The following is a 17,056-nucleotide window of genomic DNA, read 5'->3' on the forward strand; positions in this document are numbered from 1 at the left end:
GCCACCTCCAAGTTGTTAGGGTGTTGACAATCCCCGAAAACAAAACACAAGTGAGTGAGAGAGCTGTGTGCGTGTGAACACTGGGAAGGAGTTTGATTTTTTTTCCATGTAGGGCTTTCTGGGCACGCTTTCCACTGATGATGCAGCCACTGAAATAAAGACATACGTGTGCGATACCTGAGAGTCTCTCTCTCTCTCTGCTTTTCCCAAAAGCGGTTTTTGGACTATGCTTCATTGCACATTATTACAGATGTGCGAAGCCCCACGCTGAAGCCAAGAATCTGAAGCTTTCCCACTGGCTCTGAAACCTGCATTAATTCTGACAGTGGAGATGGCTACTTCTTCAGGAAAGAAAGAAGAAGGGCTCCCTCTGGAGTACATTCAGAGCTAGTGCTGAACGGGAACAGCAGCAGGAGGACTGGAGGGCATCTCTTTAAGGCAGGCAACTTCTTCCACACTCTCACATTGGCAGTAAGAAAGCTGAAATTCTGGGTAAGACTTTGTCCAGAGCCTTCTGATTCCCCAGCGGTTCCTTCTTTTTCCATGCATCGCCTCGTGCAGGGCTGAACAGGCAAATGCAGGGATCCCTCCCCCCAACCCCACCCCCGCCAAAGTGGAAAGTAGACCCTCAAAACACATCAAGCAACCACAATGCAAAGAAAGGGATCTGAATGCCATGAGAATCTGCATTTTCAGATCTCGCTCATCATGCACACTGCGTGAAGGACAAACTGGACTTGCTCGTTAGTCACACATTCAAGGAAATCAAATTAATTTTGGAAAGCAAGCAAATGCACCAAGATCGAAGGGCACGCTGTATAAGGAACTAAAGTGGCCTGGTTGGGCTCATTGGTGGTGGTGGTGGTGAAGATGAAGAAGAGTTTGGATTTATACCCTGCCTTTCTCTCCTGTAAGGAGATTCAAGGCGGCTTACAAATGTCTTTACCTTCCTTTCACCACAACAGACCCCTTGTGAAGTAGGTGGGGCTGAGAGAGTTCTGAGAGAACTATGACTAGCTCAAGTCACCCAGCAGAAATGTAGGCGTGGGGAACAAATCTGGTTCACCAGATAAGCCTCTGCCACTGAGGTGGAAGAGTAGGGAATAAACCCTGGTTCTCCAATTAGAGTCCACCTGCTCTTAACCACTACATGATGTTGGCTCTCCAGCCCCACACTGGAGATTCTGCACCTACTTTAGCTTCTGTGCATATAAGCCCATAATAGGGAAAATGTGTATAGCATTTTCATGCAAAATCAAATCAAAAATTAGGGGACTTTGACTTACTGCCTGCTTTTGCTCCTCCTCCTAAAAACGTTGACAATGAGAAAATGCGAAAGAGAGAGAGACAAGAGAAACCAGACAGTTAAATTGCTACACTGAAAGAAAACACACACAAATACCCATGGGAACACTGATGTTTGATGACACAGAAAAACACAGAAATCACAGAAATGGAAAGCGTGAGACAGGGTATTTCATGAAGCCCCCTGCTCAAGGCAGGATCAGCCTGCAGCATCCCAGACAAGTGTTTGTCCAGCTGCTGCTTGAACTACAGGGCAGAAGGACCTAAGGAGCTGCCTTCACATGTAGAGTCAGACCATCTAGCACAGCCTTCTCCATTTAAACCAGCCCAAATACCTCGCATGTCTCTGTAGCCAGAAAGCTCTCTTCCAGTCTCAATATCACAGGGCTTTGGACTTGAAATGGTGTACTCGATTTCAGAACAAGACAAACAGAGGCTTGACTAGAATAGCCCCTGATCTCATGCCAGGAGCATTTTAAAATCACTGGATGAACATTCACATCCAAGTGGTTCACAACTGTGAGAAATGAAAATGCGGTCCCTAATGACACAATCACAGACTTAACTTATCTAGAAGGGTGGGTATGGCAAGGATACAACAGGTACATTGTCACCCACACAAAGCCTTTAAAAAGGTGTACAGCATGACAGCATTTACACACTTGGCCTTGGAAGGCAGGGAGAAAGCCAGAATAAAGCGGACCACCCAGAAGAAGGTGCAGCTGTCCCTTCTGCGCTTAAAGAGACCATACAGACAGAGAAGGTACTTGGCAGGACCATTAGAAAACCTCTGGGCAAACAAAGGGCAGATGAAAACTAGAGAGTCAGCTCCCATTCAGGTAGGCAATGCCCACAACTGACCAGTCAATAAGATTTAGCACAGCGGCATTGTTCATGCCTGTGCTATTCCAAAATGATTCATCCCACGGAACTGGCTCTCTCAGAACACTGTTCAAGGACAACGGATGACTGGCAAAGCATTTGCTGTGGACGGAGGATGTTTTGGGTTCAGGCACAGACAACTGCAGTTAAACAGCTCCTGCGTAGCTGGGCTAGGAAGGGCCTCTTTCTGCATGGGATCTGGACAGCAGCTGCCAATCAAAGAAGGCAGCGCTGAACTCAGAGAGGTTAATGGTCTGACTCCGTGTAAGGCAGCTCCATAAATGGATACACAATTAACAGCCTCTTAAAAGTCTCACAATACAATCCACTTAGCAATACTGGGACTAAAGGTGGTACGGGTGCAAGGTGGGGACATGTCTCACCTTGAGCAGTTTCATGAGCCCTTCTAGTTGAACCATCAGCTCCCTTCGGCTTTCCTGCAGAGCAGACATTCGCTGTTCCAGCTCATCCTTTCTTTGCCTGTTTAAAAAAAGGAGAAATGACCTATTTGCCATTAATCCAAAGGTCAAATGGCCGGCCCCATATGCAGCAGTCTGCTTCCCACCACTAGTTCCCATGTTCAACACACTGTGGACGACTTTACAGGGTTATTGTGAAGCTGAAGTGAAAGCTTTCACCACCTTCTGGAAATGGAAGGTCTGTAGGGCTCCAAAAAAAGGCAGGTTTCTACCTGCTCATTGCTTTCAGCTATCACTATTACCATTTTTTTTCAAGCAATGACTTTTGATCCCACCCCTCACCCCCACCCCTTCTTACCGCAATAGCCGGAGTTCTGCCAGCAATGTTGGATTCTGCTGGGCTTTCTCCGGTGTAGGCTGGGAGGCCTGTTCATGCTCCAATCGGAGGCGCTGGATTTCTTGCAGTATTTCTCTGAGCAAATAGACGAAGCGAAAAAGCATAATCTCCTCTAGCTTTTCAAACCTTTAGGCCTCTCAACACACCATGATCTGTTCAGTACGCAGTTGTTGGTTCCAAGACCCCAAATGCAGAACAAAACCCGAGTACTGGACAGGGTTTCCTGTAAGATCTTAAGAGCCCCACACCCTGTACAGCAGAGCTTGGTTCCTCCTTGGCAGCCTTTAGAAACCATGCTGGAGGGAACAGAAAACCCAACTCATGCAAGACTCTGATTCTCTGAGAGGATCAAGGAGTGTGTTGGCTTTTCATAATCGTAATTATATTTGGCAGAGTAATGCAACAAAAGCAAACAGAGCCAACACAGGGTGAGTGAGATTTTATAAAAAGAGTGTTCACTAAACAATGCTAAATAGGAAGAGTAGACATAGGTAGAAAATAAGAAATAATTTTTCCAACATTTAACTACATTGTCAGCTGTCACAGCCCTGCGGGACCTTGGGGAGTTCCGCAGGGCTTGTAAAACCGAGCTGTTCCATCGGGCTTTTGGGGAGGCTGGTTGCTGACTCCGCCCTCTTTGTTGCCCTATGTGCCATCGGCTTATTTGAACATCTGCCAGTCCCCTCCCGGGGTTTAGTACCAGACGTCATCTGCTTTAATTGTTTAACTATGGACAGGTTATTGATGCTACTGCTACTGTTTTATCATATTTATTGTTTTAATTGGGATTATTCGATTTTTAATTGTATTGTATTATGTTTGATTGGTGTGTGAACCTCCCTGAGCCCTTCGGGGGTAGGGCGGTCTATTAAATCAAATTAATACTAACAATAACAACAACAATAATAATAATAATACATTGTGTCTAGAGACTTGCTGAGGTAAAAAGAGAAAGTGGTGGCAGACAACCGGGCTGACTGAGAACAAAGAGCAATTAACCTTTTATCCAAAGTTTCCCCCTTTCCGTGTACGTGACTCAAGGCACATATTGATTGATGCTCAATGGCCAAACAAGCATTTTACTGTTCTAGAAATAAACTTCATGGCCCATCTCGTTACAGCAAACAAACAAACAGCAAGTTAACTCTTCCATGACTGAAGGGGGTGGAACCCACAAAATCCAACAGTTCTGGGGGATAATAGAAGAGCTGGGAGCATTAAATCCATGAAGTGGGGGATTTAAAGAAAAGCTTCGAGGCTCTGATGGGAGCACTGGAGAAATGACTGGGCTCACAGCTTTCTGGGAAATCTTTCAGGCACTCCTGGACTCTTATTTATTTTATTCAATTTGTATGTTGCTTTTCCCCTTGCAGGCTCAGGGCGGCTTCCAACATATAATGGCACAATAAAACCATAGATTAACAGTAGGAATTCACTGGCTGTTATGTCAATCCTGTCCACTTAATTTCCCCCATTAATTTTTCTGCTGTGTGGGGGAAGCACTGGACCTCTCCATGGTCCAAAGGTGGAACCAGCTTCCCCAAAGGAAAGTAACAACAACCTCAATGTTGGGATAAGCAGGAGCTCACTGATCTACTCTTTCCCCTCTCAGCAAGAAACGGAGTTATAGTGTATTGATGAGAGATTCAGTGGAATTAGCATCTACCATCACTGCAATCCATGCCGGGGAAAGCACTGCTCCTGTTGAATTTCTGTACACCACACAGTTACTGATGGCATGGCTGGGTAAAAAGGGAGGCAACTCTTTGGTCACTTTCTTTTCTCCCCAGGGAGGGAATATGGAAGAAGAAGTAGCAAGTTCTCCACTACTCAGACTTATCCAATAAACGGGCAGTTCACTCAGCAGGAGGAAGTAAGGTAAATTAAAAGAAGAACAGCCAGCACTGGTACCAAATAAGGCCAGCCAAATGCATGGGGCACAGGGGAGTTGGAAGGCAAGCCAAGCTACCCACCCTCCCTTCAAATCTCCTAGCATTTGGAAAACCAACAGGGAGAAGAAATGAAAGACTGTGGAATTGAGTGTAGGAAACACCGGGAAGGGGCAGTGTAGATCATAAAATGGAGTAGATCTATTTTGCATAGTAGATATAAAGGGAGGGAACCAGACTGTCGCTCACCCACTTAGTCCTCATACCTGTTCTTGTTTTCCAGTTCTGCTATCAGCTGCCTTTGCTGCTTGTTTGCATCGAAGCTGAACCCAAGGTCTGTCGGTGGACGTGGCTGGATGCATCAAAAAACACAAAACAGTTTAAATAACTAGACACCCTGATGCTTGGCTGGGACACAACCAACCCATTATCCCAACTGCAACAGATATGTCGGGACATCTGGTATATTGTAAAGATGACAACACAATTAAAGGCAAGATCGGTCAGTGCCTGGTATCCCTGGACAGGACTTTAAATCATGCCAATTAGACTTTGGTCCTGAAGCTTCACAGTCAGAAGTTTCCCTTCAACAAGGGGTCGATTCAAGCGAATATAGAGGTCAGGTTTACTGGGAACTTTTATGGTATATAAGCGTCACTGAAATGAACAGGAATGGGGTGAGAGCACAGAAGCAATTCTCATCAGTCATAAAGGGCAAGGAAAGTGGGTCGCTCTTCCAGTTGGTTTCCATTTACTCCACATTCACTGGCATTACTAGAATTACCATGTTTCTCCTCTGCTTTCAGGTGTTAATTTGAACAAGTCACTTATTTTGACAGCAGCTATGGGAGCTCCCATTGTCTTTCTTCCTCCTTCCCAGGATGACTGATTGTGGCTCTCCCCAGTGCCTGAAGTCTGCATGGCCTTGTACACAACTGAAAGGCTTGTGCAAAGTGTTTGCATGTTGGCAGGTGTCACAATAAAAGGTATTATGTGGCCCTGTATTTGGATTTCTCTTTGGACCAACACTGCTACCCAGAATCTAAATAAATTTTGCTTACTAAACAGAAGGGCATTCTCCAAGAAACTGGGACTTCTCTCAAAGCTTGATATGAACACATAGATCTGCCTTACACTGAATCAAACCACTGGTCCATCAAAATCAGTACCGTCTACTCCACAAGTGTCAGACTCGCGGCCCTCCAGATGTTATGGACTACAGTTCCCATCATCCCCTGCCAGCATGATGCTGGCAGGAGATTATGGGAACTGTAGTCCATAACATCTGGAGGGCTGTGAGTCTGACACCTACGGCTCCAACTGGCAACGGCTTTCCAGGGTCTGAGACACAACATCTTTCACATCACCTAACAGCCAATCCCTTCAACTGGAGATCCAGGGAACTGAACCCGTGACCTTTTACCTGCCAAACAGGCAGTCTGCTACTGAGCTGTGGCCCCTCCCCCTTCACCGTGGATGCATCAAGGAAAAAGGAGGCAGAGTGAGGAAACCAAAGACCAGGTAATGGCAAAACACTGTGAGACTTTGTAACTTAGATCACTTCAAAAGAAGCCCTGAGCCCAGTGCCTTGTTTTTACCAGTAGCAAAACTGTCCTTGTGGAGGAGAGAAGGAAATAAGGACTTGAGCATTAATGGTGATTTACCAGTAGCCAGCAAAATAGCTGTGACGGGACAAGAATCCTCCTATGATGGCAGCAGCTATTTCCAAATGGCCATGCCCTGCAGACCAAAAAGTAATACCTCCTGGGATCTTTTGAAACACCTCCTGCTCTTATTATTTTAATTATTATTTTTTGCCATTAAGACACAACTGACGCAAGAAATGTTCCGAGGTGGTTTGCCATTGCTTGCCTCTGCGCCATACCTGTGGTATTCCTTGGAGGTCTCCTATCTCCTAAATGCCAGGGTTGAGGCTGAGTGTGTGTGACTGGCCCAAGGTCACCCAGCAAGTTTCCATGGCAGAGTGAGGATTCAGACCTGGGTTTCCCAGATCCTAGTCCAACACCATAACCACTACACCATACAGTCTCTCTCGGAGAAAAGCCAATGTTGACTATTTGCTTTGGGAACAAAGCAAGGGGTCACCTGAAAATGCATAAGCAGCCACCCTGTGCAGGATGACTGGCCTAGATGATTCAGTCCAGGTCTAGAAAAGAGTTCCATTAGATCAAAGAGCTCAGTAAGTTCGGTACATTTCTTCCTGCAATCACCAGCCAGATGTTTTCAGGAAGGTCTCAATAAGGGAACGAAGACAAATGGCACCACTCTAATCAGAGGACTCCAGCAACTGGTGCAAAGAGATATACTGCCTCTGAACTTGGAGGGCCCATTTAGCTTTTATAAGTATCAGCCATCCTTAGTAGGTAAGAATCAGCTGGAGCAAAAAAGGGGAACGGAGATTAGCTTGAGAGCATATAGATCCTGGATGCAGTGATCTGGGCGATGGCAATTTCTGAATTGTTTACCCTCCCACAATTCTTTGCAGATCCTCAACTTGTTTTCATCTAATAGCAAACTTGGGGGCCCCACATCAGTCACGGAAGCAACACCAACAAAGGCCACCAACAAGAAAGAGGGATGTTTCTGCTTCTAAGGTCCTGCAGGTCACTCTTGTAAACAGTTTGGCTGGTGCCAGCAGGTGGCATCTCCAAGCACTCAGTCAAGCCCCTGAGCTGAGTCAATGGGAACAAACAGCCAGATCCCCTCTTGAGATGCTCTTCCACTGTTGTGGGCACCTCTGTGTCCTACCTAAGCCTGTGTGTTGCTTTTGGGCAAGGAGGAGAAAAGGGGGAAGGTTATCCCCAGAAAGGCACAGATTTTATAAATATTCTCCCCCTCCCAATCTGCTGAATCTCTACAGAAAACAATCAAGTCTGCTGTAGCAGGATAGGCCCATACTGACATTCAGCTAATTAAATCTGCCCTTGTGGAGGATGTGAAGTGTGTGCGCGCATTTTGCTCCTGACTTACAAAAAACATTCCTCTTGAACTGTAATTACGTGCTCCAAAGGAACCATCCTCTCGGGGAGTCAACAGTACATCCTTGTTTAACAGGGATCTCAACATACTGCGACTGTCCTCCCTCCTACTGCAGAAGAATCCTGGAGGGGGCCTGTTGGCTCCTCCTCATCTAGCGTGTTTTTTACTAACACGTTTTCTCCATTCTGCTAAACTCCAGGTTACCACAGCTGCCACCATCTCGGCCTTGAGTCGGCTCAAAATCAGCTACATTTGCCAGGAGGGATATCACTGAAGAAGATGATAAGCTTGTGAAATGCATGCCAATTGTGGTAGCTTAGGGACACACACAGAAGATTAATCGGGACCAAAAGTTTTAAGTGAGAAGCCCTCGGTCAGGGTGTGATTTCACACATAGCAAAGAAACGCACAAGCAAAACTGGTCTGTCAGAGACGGGTTTCTTACATGCCGGCTCTGCTAGGGAACATGGGCTCCAAACAGGATAGGAATACTAACAAGGGTGAAATTGCTGGCTCAAAGTACACAGGAGGAATCGGTGCTGGAGCAGTCCATGTTAGCTCTCTAGCACCCCAATTGGTACTTTGCTCAGGTAGGCTCTCAGGGCACAGAAAGCTGTAAATGCAAACACAGCCATGAGATTCCACACCTGCCTAGCAAGCTCAGCTTCTTTGAAATGGTCATTAACACATCCCAGTCACACTCTGAAAGACACAGTTGGCTTTCCTCCCTGGTTCCAGCGCATGAACACACATGAAACTGCCTCATGCCAAATCAGAACATTGCTCATTAAGGTCACTGCTGCCTGCTCAGACGGGCAGTGGCTCTCCAGGGTCACAGGCAGAGGGCGTTCTTATCACCTGCTGCCCAGTCCTTTTAACTAGAGAAGCCAGTGATTAACCCAAGCACCGTCAGGCCCCTGGAAGCTATCATCTGCTCCGGATAATTGTTCCAGGATCCTTCACCAAATCAGAACTTCTTCCAGGACACAGAAAAGAACCAGGACTTTCCCCAAGCAGCTCAACATAACCTGCACCATTAGATGGCTCCATCAATTTCAGCATCAGCGTGGGAGCAAAAATGGCCTTTGGAACAAGCTAAGGAGATGATGCATCTGCCTGGGATGGTGCATCTGCCAGTGATACTTGCTGTGCTAACTCACTTGTGGTGCAATTAAGCTGGTGCCACACACTGATATGCAACCTTCTCTTTGCCTGCCCTGGTATTGATGAGTTCAGAAAGCCATGACAGCTCAGCATTCAATTTGGAAAGCAATTAAGCTAGGGGGGAAAAGTTGGGGAGAGGGTAACAAACCGGAGATAAAGTCTTGCATACAGATCTCCAGTGTCTCTAAGAGGTGACTCTTTTGTTTCCTGGCTCGTTGTCAAAGTGATTTGCCAGTAAAAACATTTTACTGACAGGGGTTCACTCCTCCATGGTTGTTTATGCAGAGAAATCACTGTGCATTATGCTCTGCAGAGCAACTTAAGCAAAAATGCATGTTGCAGCCCCAAGCAGCAATCTTTGCTTGTCACGGTGAGCTCAGATGGATGAAACAGCTTAGCCGGTGGAGACAGGAATATAGAGGAAAGACAAGGGCAGAATGCAGTTGGGTATACTTGGCATCATTTCAACTGATGATGACTGAGGGGTTTAGGCCAGGGATTTCATGGAAACGGTGGATTCTCAGCAAGGAGTGGGGTATCAGGAGAATGGAGGGAACATATTCAGTTCCAAGCAAACAGGGCAGCAAACGTAAATGCTTTTTGGTATTATAAAGTGTCACCAGTATGCAAAGTGCTTAATGAGAACACACTAAGGACACCCTGAAGAACACGTAGGAAGTCCCAGATACTTCCAACAATGGCAACGTAATTATTAAATCAACTCCCGCACAGGATGAGAGAAATTACAATCAACTGTACATCAGCAGACACTGATGCAAGCCAGTTTGGTCCAGATCTTTTTATCCATTCAACAGGATTTTTGAGAAGGTTCCCCACCAAGAGCACTCTGAGCCAGGCTTCCATTTCAATCTAACTCATGCTTGGCTTTGCCAGTTCTGCGATTCACCTTACTTGCACAAAACAAGAAGGCAAGAGGGGTCTTCTAGGGATGCTTGGGCTGCAGACCAGTTCTCCCACCCGCAAAAGTTAAGACCTGACAGTCCAAGTGAGCAGCAGACCCTTGGAGGGAACAGGAGTGCAGGCAATCTAGTATAAATACTATCTACACCTAATCAAAAATCCATCTAAAGTCCAACAGTGGCCAGTGAGAAGCTCCAGAGCAAGGCACAAAAACAAGGGTCATAACCTATCCCTCACACCAAGCATCTGGCACACAGAGTCAACCAGCCTCCCTGGATGAATGCGACATTACCAGCGGCTATGAAATATTATATATTACAGGTAGGATTGCAACATTCCAGTTGAGATGCAGCCACCATGAATTATCCTGATCCCTCTTTAAGAAGCCATTGAAATTACTGATCCCCAACAAAGGCATGGGAGCACATTTAATGAGGTAACGATGGATGTGTGACACAGTATTTTTGAGTCTGCATCCAACAGGAAGATACCCTCACCATGATCCTTCGGTCTGCTCCCTGCCTATCAGCAATCACAGCAAAGAGGATCCCAAAAATCATTATTTGTTCTGATGACAATTTATTAGCTTGTGCATTCATGTAAGTCACTTCAGTGTGAAATTATACCCTTTGCTGTGCTTAATCCAGGGAGTCCAATGACTGGCAGAGAAAGTTTTGTGTAATAAAGTTGTGTATTGAGACAACTCATAGCTTGGGACCTTCACTCCTGCAGGATTGCCTCTCCTACCATCAGTAGCTTCCTTGCCATCTCCCCACTGCCAAACCTCAGAATACAGATCAGTCCCGTTTCTGGCGCTCCCCGCCCCCCTTATCATGGGATTATCCTGGATCTGCTTGTATATGCACCTTTTCGAAAAAACACTAATAGGAGATGGGAGCTACACATTTGAGGGTCCATAACTTTGGCCCCCATGAACCAAACTTCACCAAACCTGGGGGGTATAAGTAGGAGGGTCTTCTAAAGATACCCTGAAATTTTGGTGCTGCTAGCACCCCTAACAATTGCACCCCTGACAGCAGGCCCTAAGGGGCAGGCCTAGACGTCTTCACAAGAAACATGCTTCAGTGAGGATGCTGGAACCTGGATGAAAAGGTGCCGATTCTTTTGAAACTTGGTTGTATCTAGATTAAATTTTCAGTGGAAATTCGGCCTACCATGTACACTCCCTGGTACACCTCCCATCATGTAAGGAAATCAGGAAGGCTTCCACACTGATCATTTCGCAGAATGTGCAAAACAGAACAGCTCAGGAGGACCCTTTTATAAGAGTATTGCATTGTACTCTATTGCAGTAGCATTGTAATTACAATAGTATTGTAATCTATTGCAACATTTATCATATGTATCACCTTGCTCTTACTGTATTATCTTTTGCCTTGGTAATTCACTTTCTGCATTACAGTATGTCATGCCTTTGAAAGTTTTCTGTCCGCACTGTTTTCTAATTCTGTCATCACAAGACTATTGCGTTGTTTATTGCACATCTTACCCTGTCTGACTGAATTGCATTCTATATTTCGTTATCTGCCTTGAGTCTCAGTAAGAAAGGTAGGCCATAAAGAAAGCAAGTTAATCGATAAATGAAAATGTTTTCAGGTGTATGCCTGATGTTTGGCACTGTTCCTCTGCCAGCTCCTTCATCTAAAGGATGTAACGTGGCCTGTGGCCTTCCCTGGTTTCATCTCTGCCATCTCTGCCAGCAAGGCCTAAGGAGCTGAAAAACAGAAGGCATCCGTCTTTTACACTAGGCTGACCAGCCGTCCCGCTTTTGGCGGGACAGTCCCACCTTCGCACAATTTGTCCGGCGGGTTCCTTCCATTGTCCCAATTTTTGGGAGGCTGCCACACTGCCTTCTGGGGCGCAAGGCAGTGCGGCAGCCTCCTGCGCGCGGCCGCAGGAGCACGGCCTTCTGGGGCGCTGCTGTTTCCCGCCCTGTGACAGGAGCACGGCCTTCTGGGGCGCTGCCGTTTCCCGCCCTGTCACAGGGTGGGAAACGGCAGTGCCACAGAAGGCCGTGCTCTCCTGCGGCCGCGTGCGCATACGCACGCGGCCTCAGGAGCACTGCCTTCTGGGGCGCTGCAGTTTCGGCGGGAAACAGCAGCGCCCCAGAAGGCAGTGCACTCCTGCGGTTGCGCGCGCAGCCGCCTACCCCCGTCCCGGATTCACAAGGTGACCATCTGGTCACCTTATTTTAGACTGCACAGAGGATTGGTAAGCACTGATGGATGAGATGCGGCATTCATATCTAGGAGCATGCAATCACATATATGAATGTCTGCAATCCTTCTTGGCTCTTCCCTGATGCAGGTTTTGCTCGTTGCACAATGAGAAACTAGAAACTCTAAGACACAGATGGCTGACGGCTGCCTGTCAACACCTCCGAGCCTTTACTGGCTGACATTTTAGGTGGGCCAAGTTGATTGAACTCCATTTTGCCTACAAGCCAAACCTTCTCTACCTTCTGCTTGTCAAGAAACCATTCTACTAAAATCCAAATGTGGCAACTATGCTTTGTTTACTGTAGCACCTCTTAGCCCAATTGCACATTCCTTCCTTGTTTTAATGTTCGAGTCTTAGTGAGAAAGGCGCACTATAAATAATGAAAATAAACGTTTTCTAATTGCTAGATGGTCCTTTCTTCCCACACCTTAATAGAAGTGAGAAATATCCAGTGACTGTCCCAAAGTAATAACCCAATAGGTATACCAAATATCACCTTCCTTAACATGCCAATACCTTGACTGTATATTCCTAATTCCATTGGCTATTTGAAAAATTACCCAATTAAGTAAAGAACCTTTTATGTCCACTAAATGAGATGAGCTTGAATTCTTGCAATGGAGTTTCTCTTGAAACCCCCTGACACAAGTAGCGAGTGGGGCTGTGAACCCCACATATCTGCCTCCAATCCTGAAACAAAGGAAAATTGCAGTGCTTTAGAACCCTGCCTCTATTTACCTCTGGCATCAGTCAAGATAAGAATTTTTGTATCTTTTCCCATTTTTTACACTTTTTAGACAGTTTCTGATTTCTACCTTTTAAAAGTTGTGTAAACTTCTGATCGCCTTTTCACAGTAAATGTTCTTCACTCAAGTCTGTACCTTTAACTCTGTCTACCTATTGGCCAATTACCCACAATGTGCTGCATGATGGGGGTCCATCACAGCAAGATTTCTTGTTTGAAGGCATTTCCTCAAGCCCCACTTTCACTCTCTGTTCTCTCCGTGGCAAGTGAGACCACTTTTAGCATGACGTTTAATTTGCTTTGCTGCCAGAGTGAGGCATATTTGCCAGTGAGCACAGCTTTGCCCTAGAGATCTTCCCTCTGCCCACATCCAGTCTTTCTTCTCCCATGTCACTCAGCATGCCCTGCCCCTCCCCTCCCCTTCCATCTTGCCAGCTGCTTCAAGTAACAGAAAAGAAGCTCATTCACACAACACCAACCTCTAATTCTCTTAACATTTCAAGATATCAATAGAAAGAGAGCTTGGAAATAACAAGTCTCTGGCAGCAGCAGTAGCACTAGCAGCAGAAAGTGTTGTGTTGAGGGGAGGAAGATATCCCACCTCTTTAATTTTGGGACAGTTGAGAAACAAGATATAGATACAGATGTTTTGAACTAAACACCCCCGAGAATTAGTCCATGTAAGGTCTATGTGAAGAGAGCCCTGTGGCACAGAGTGGTAAGCTGCAGTACTACAGTCCAAGCTCTGCTCACAACCTGAGTTCGATCCAGACAAAAATTGGTATCAGGCAACTGGTTCAAGGTTGACTCAGCCTTCCATACTTCCAAGGATGGTAAAATGAATATCCAGCTTGTTGGGTGTGAAATGTAGATGACTAGGAAAGGCAGTGGCAAACCACCCCATAAACAAAGTCTGCCTAGTGAATGTTGTGATGTGAGGTCATTCCATAGGTCAGTAATGACTTGCTGCTTGCATCTTTACCTTTTAAAAAGTCTATGTGGCCCATTTAAATTTACAAAAATCTAAATGACACTTCAAGGCAGACTTCTTTATTGTGGCAAAAGCTTTCACGGGTCAGAGCCTACTTCATCAGTTGCATGAAATGGTGACCCCCAAAGTAGGTGGGTATTTATACCCCGAATAGATATTCCCCTATGCAGTCACCTAACACATTTTTGCCTCACCCTCCGTCCAAGGCGGTCAGGGTGGTGTTCACAGTTTGCCCCCTTCCCAATTTGATCTTTACAACTTTGCAAGGTAAGTTATTCCAAGAGAGAATTTCTGGTACAGTGAGCATCACTGCTCGAACCCTTCTTGGTCAACCTTGAGCCCACTAACCATGACACCATACTAGCTGTCATGTTCTGTTCCATAAAGGATTCCACCAGCTCAGAGGACCTTCCATGCAACAGATTAAGCATGAGAACTGCCCTCTGCAATCTAACATTTAAGATACCTGTGGTTTTGCATGCCACAGTTTCCCTCTAGGCCATAACATCTCTGATATGCTAATGCTGCATGCAAAGGAACATGAACAAAGGACATTTTAAATGAGGCACTGAGCTGTGCAGACCCTCCACAGGGTATGTGCTTTGCCTGCACCTCATATAAATAATTGGCCTACATTTGCCTGCTTACCAAGTGCTTTCATGGCAAACGAGCACAGACAAGTTCCTTGCAACATCTACTCTGCCTATCAGTTAAGTAATTTCAAAACGATGATGGTGTCGATGATCCTCCGGGAGCTTCTCTTGTACAACCCATTGATGCTCCAGCCAGTAATCAAAGGGAGCAGAGAAGACAGGGCAAGAACAATGCCTCCCAAACTGATCCAAAAGACCCCTTTAGGGCACTGAGCTCCTACAGTCAAAGAAGCTTCTGTCTGTGCTGGTTTTCCGCAGTTCCCGCAGCTCAAGAGAACCATCATCGGCCTCTGCTGTGTTGACATTTAGACATTGGTGGCACCCCCCGTCCCTTTTTGGTTTTCTGCCTTGTCTATAGCTGGTTCCTTATTTTGCTGCCTTTTCTAGAGATGTGCAGGATTAGCACTGTATGGACATTTCACAGGCAGAATGGATCCAGGTATAATCGGTTTCAAAGAAAGATGATAGTAGGGTTGTATATTACTCTGCCACAGAGTAAAGCATACCAGAACTTCTTGGTTGTAGAATGCTCCGCCTGGGTCCTAATGCCTACCTACCCCTGCTTCCTGCATCCATTTGAAAGTCGTTTAATGAACTATAAATGTTCTTGTATCAAAGTACCATGTTCAATAATGGTTTTGACAAAGCATGTAAAAATGATTCATAATTCTCATATACATCTGGGACTATATTCTAATGCGGAAGCAGACAAATTTCTCAACCCCTGCACCTCAACTGACCATACTATCATCTTTCTGCGGAGCCAAGTATAGCACTAAATATAGTTTGTGTAAGGGCACAACACATTATTTAAGAGAAGCGGGGGTCACAACTTTCCCATTGCTTCCCAGAGGTCACTGCAAAGACTCAGGAAATCGGAGTATCTGTCCCCTTTTGGAGTTGTGATTTGGCATCCCCTTTAAAGTGGAGATGTTAAAAGCTCAGATGTGCCCAGAGAGGGGCCAGTCTCATTGCTTACCACATTGCCAGCTTCAGCAGCCAACCTGGCAGCGTACCGGGCAATTAGCCTGTGTTCTTCGTCCAATCTGCTGGGGCTATCGAGGACACTGCTGAGGAAGAGAAAGCCAACATGTGCCAATCATTATTCATAGATCCAACAGAAGGCAGTTCATGGCTGTGCAAACATCATATAGAATTGGAGCCATGTGACTTGGGGAAAATTTGACCAGGTCTTAAAAAGGCCCTCCCTTCCACTACAATCTGCAGCAGGGGAAGGGGGGGGGGCAAAATTACCTGTAAGAGCAAGAGAACAGTATGGTTGATTCAAGGACAACTTAAGTGATAAAGTAGCAGTGGGCAGCGTGTCCCAAAAAACCTTAGCCAGAGCAAACAGAACTCCTGTGTGTTGCAAATTAAAACAAAACAACTCCTAGGTAGGGTGGAAGTGCATCAACCTGTAGAAGTGCACAGCTCTTGGCTCTCACATGCAGGGGGGCCTGATCCAAGGCATTCTACTTGTTTGGTGGAAGGCTGCAAAAATCTAATGAATGTGCACTTGGCATCAACTCAAGAAAACTTGTTTAATCCTGATAGCCTCGAGTGAACATTTAAGGATTTCAAGCTCTAGTGGCTAAATGGTAAGAGAAATTAAGCAAAATTAGTCATCGTTTCAAATATAGCAATCTGATGAGAGCTCAAGCTGGGACCTGAATGGGCTCAATTGTCACAAAACGGCAGCTGGAGGCAGGGCCAAAAACACCCAGCGAGGGCAGTGACATGCCAGCCAGATTGCATATAACTTGGGAGAATCCCGTGTGGTTGCCGTTTTGGTAAGGTTTCTATTTAAAGTGACAGGCAGACAAGTGACCCACAGAGCTGACTGCAGACCCAGAAGAAGATAAGTCTTAGAGCTTAGGCCCAATCAGAAATCAGAGAGATGGTGGGAAGTCGTACAACATCCACCCCTCACCCCCAGTGCTTCAGGCAAGAACATACTGTGATGGTTTGGGAGATATTTATGGATATCTAGGGCCATTCTACTAACTTGTGTTTTTCTATTTTTAAAAAGCTGCTAAGAGCTTAGGCCAGATATCTGCAACCTGTGGCTATCCAGATGTTCATGGACTACAAATCCCATCAGCCCCTGCCAACATGGCCAATTGGGGCTGATGGGAATTTTAGTCCATGAACATCTGGAGAGCCACAGGTTGCAGACCCCTGGCTTAGGCGATAGAGTGGGATACAAATCTTCCAAAGACAACTGCAAATGGAGCCTCCTGTGCCCTGAAGGAAGGGACTGTATCAGTGAGACTCTTGAACAGAGCAGTCTGTCAGAGTGCCACTGGAGTATCCATCTGGCTGCAGTTTGAGAACAGCTCAAGCAGAGGTTCTGGAACACAGGAAGATGGAGCAGCCTTGCCCCAGTCAAAGCCACAGAAGTCATTAGCCCAGTTTTCTGCTTTAAATGACAGACAATGGAATGAGTCCA

At 46.0% G+C, this 17,056-nt stretch overlaps 1 protein-coding gene and 1 non-coding gene across 13 annotated transcripts in view; one reads left to right on the top strand and one right to left on the bottom strand.

The window, feature by feature from the left end:
• Positions 1-17,056, bottom strand: part of DTNB (dystrobrevin beta) — a 171,536-nt gene that overhangs the window by 46,616 nt on the left and 107,864 nt on the right. For 6 of the 12 annotated variants that reach the window (XR_007246191.1, XR_007246194.1, XR_007246189.1 and 3 more), the window contains 5 exons: positions 15,587-15,677; positions 5,159-5,244; positions 2,965-3,078; positions 2,571-2,667; positions 1,287-1,307 (listed from right to left, as the gene is read on the bottom strand). Coding sequence is in view for 1 of the 12 variants with exons in the window: in XM_048516275.1 (XP_048372232.1) it covers positions 1,287-1,307; positions 2,571-2,667; positions 2,965-3,078; positions 5,159-5,244; positions 15,587-15,677 (409 nt within the window). In the remaining 11 variants the exon portion in view is untranslated. Of the gene's footprint in view, positions 1-1,286; positions 1,308-2,570; positions 2,668-2,964; positions 3,079-5,158; positions 5,245-15,586; positions 15,678-17,056 lie in introns of those variants that run through there. The other 6 variants (XR_007246195.1, XR_007246190.1, XR_007246196.1 and 3 more) reach the window with 4 other exon arrangements.
• LOC125425668 lies at positions 11,957-12,071 on the top strand. Its single transcript, XR_007243430.1, has one exon. It is a non-coding gene; the product is annotated as a small nucleolar RNA SNORA76 (small nucleolar RNA).

This window comes from Sphaerodactylus townsendi, linkage group LG01, assembly GCF_021028975.2.
Source record: "Sphaerodactylus townsendi isolate TG3544 linkage group LG01, MPM_Stown_v2.3, whole genome shotgun sequence".
Taxonomy (NCBI): Eukaryota; Metazoa; Chordata; class Lepidosauria; order Squamata; family Sphaerodactylidae; genus Sphaerodactylus; species Sphaerodactylus townsendi.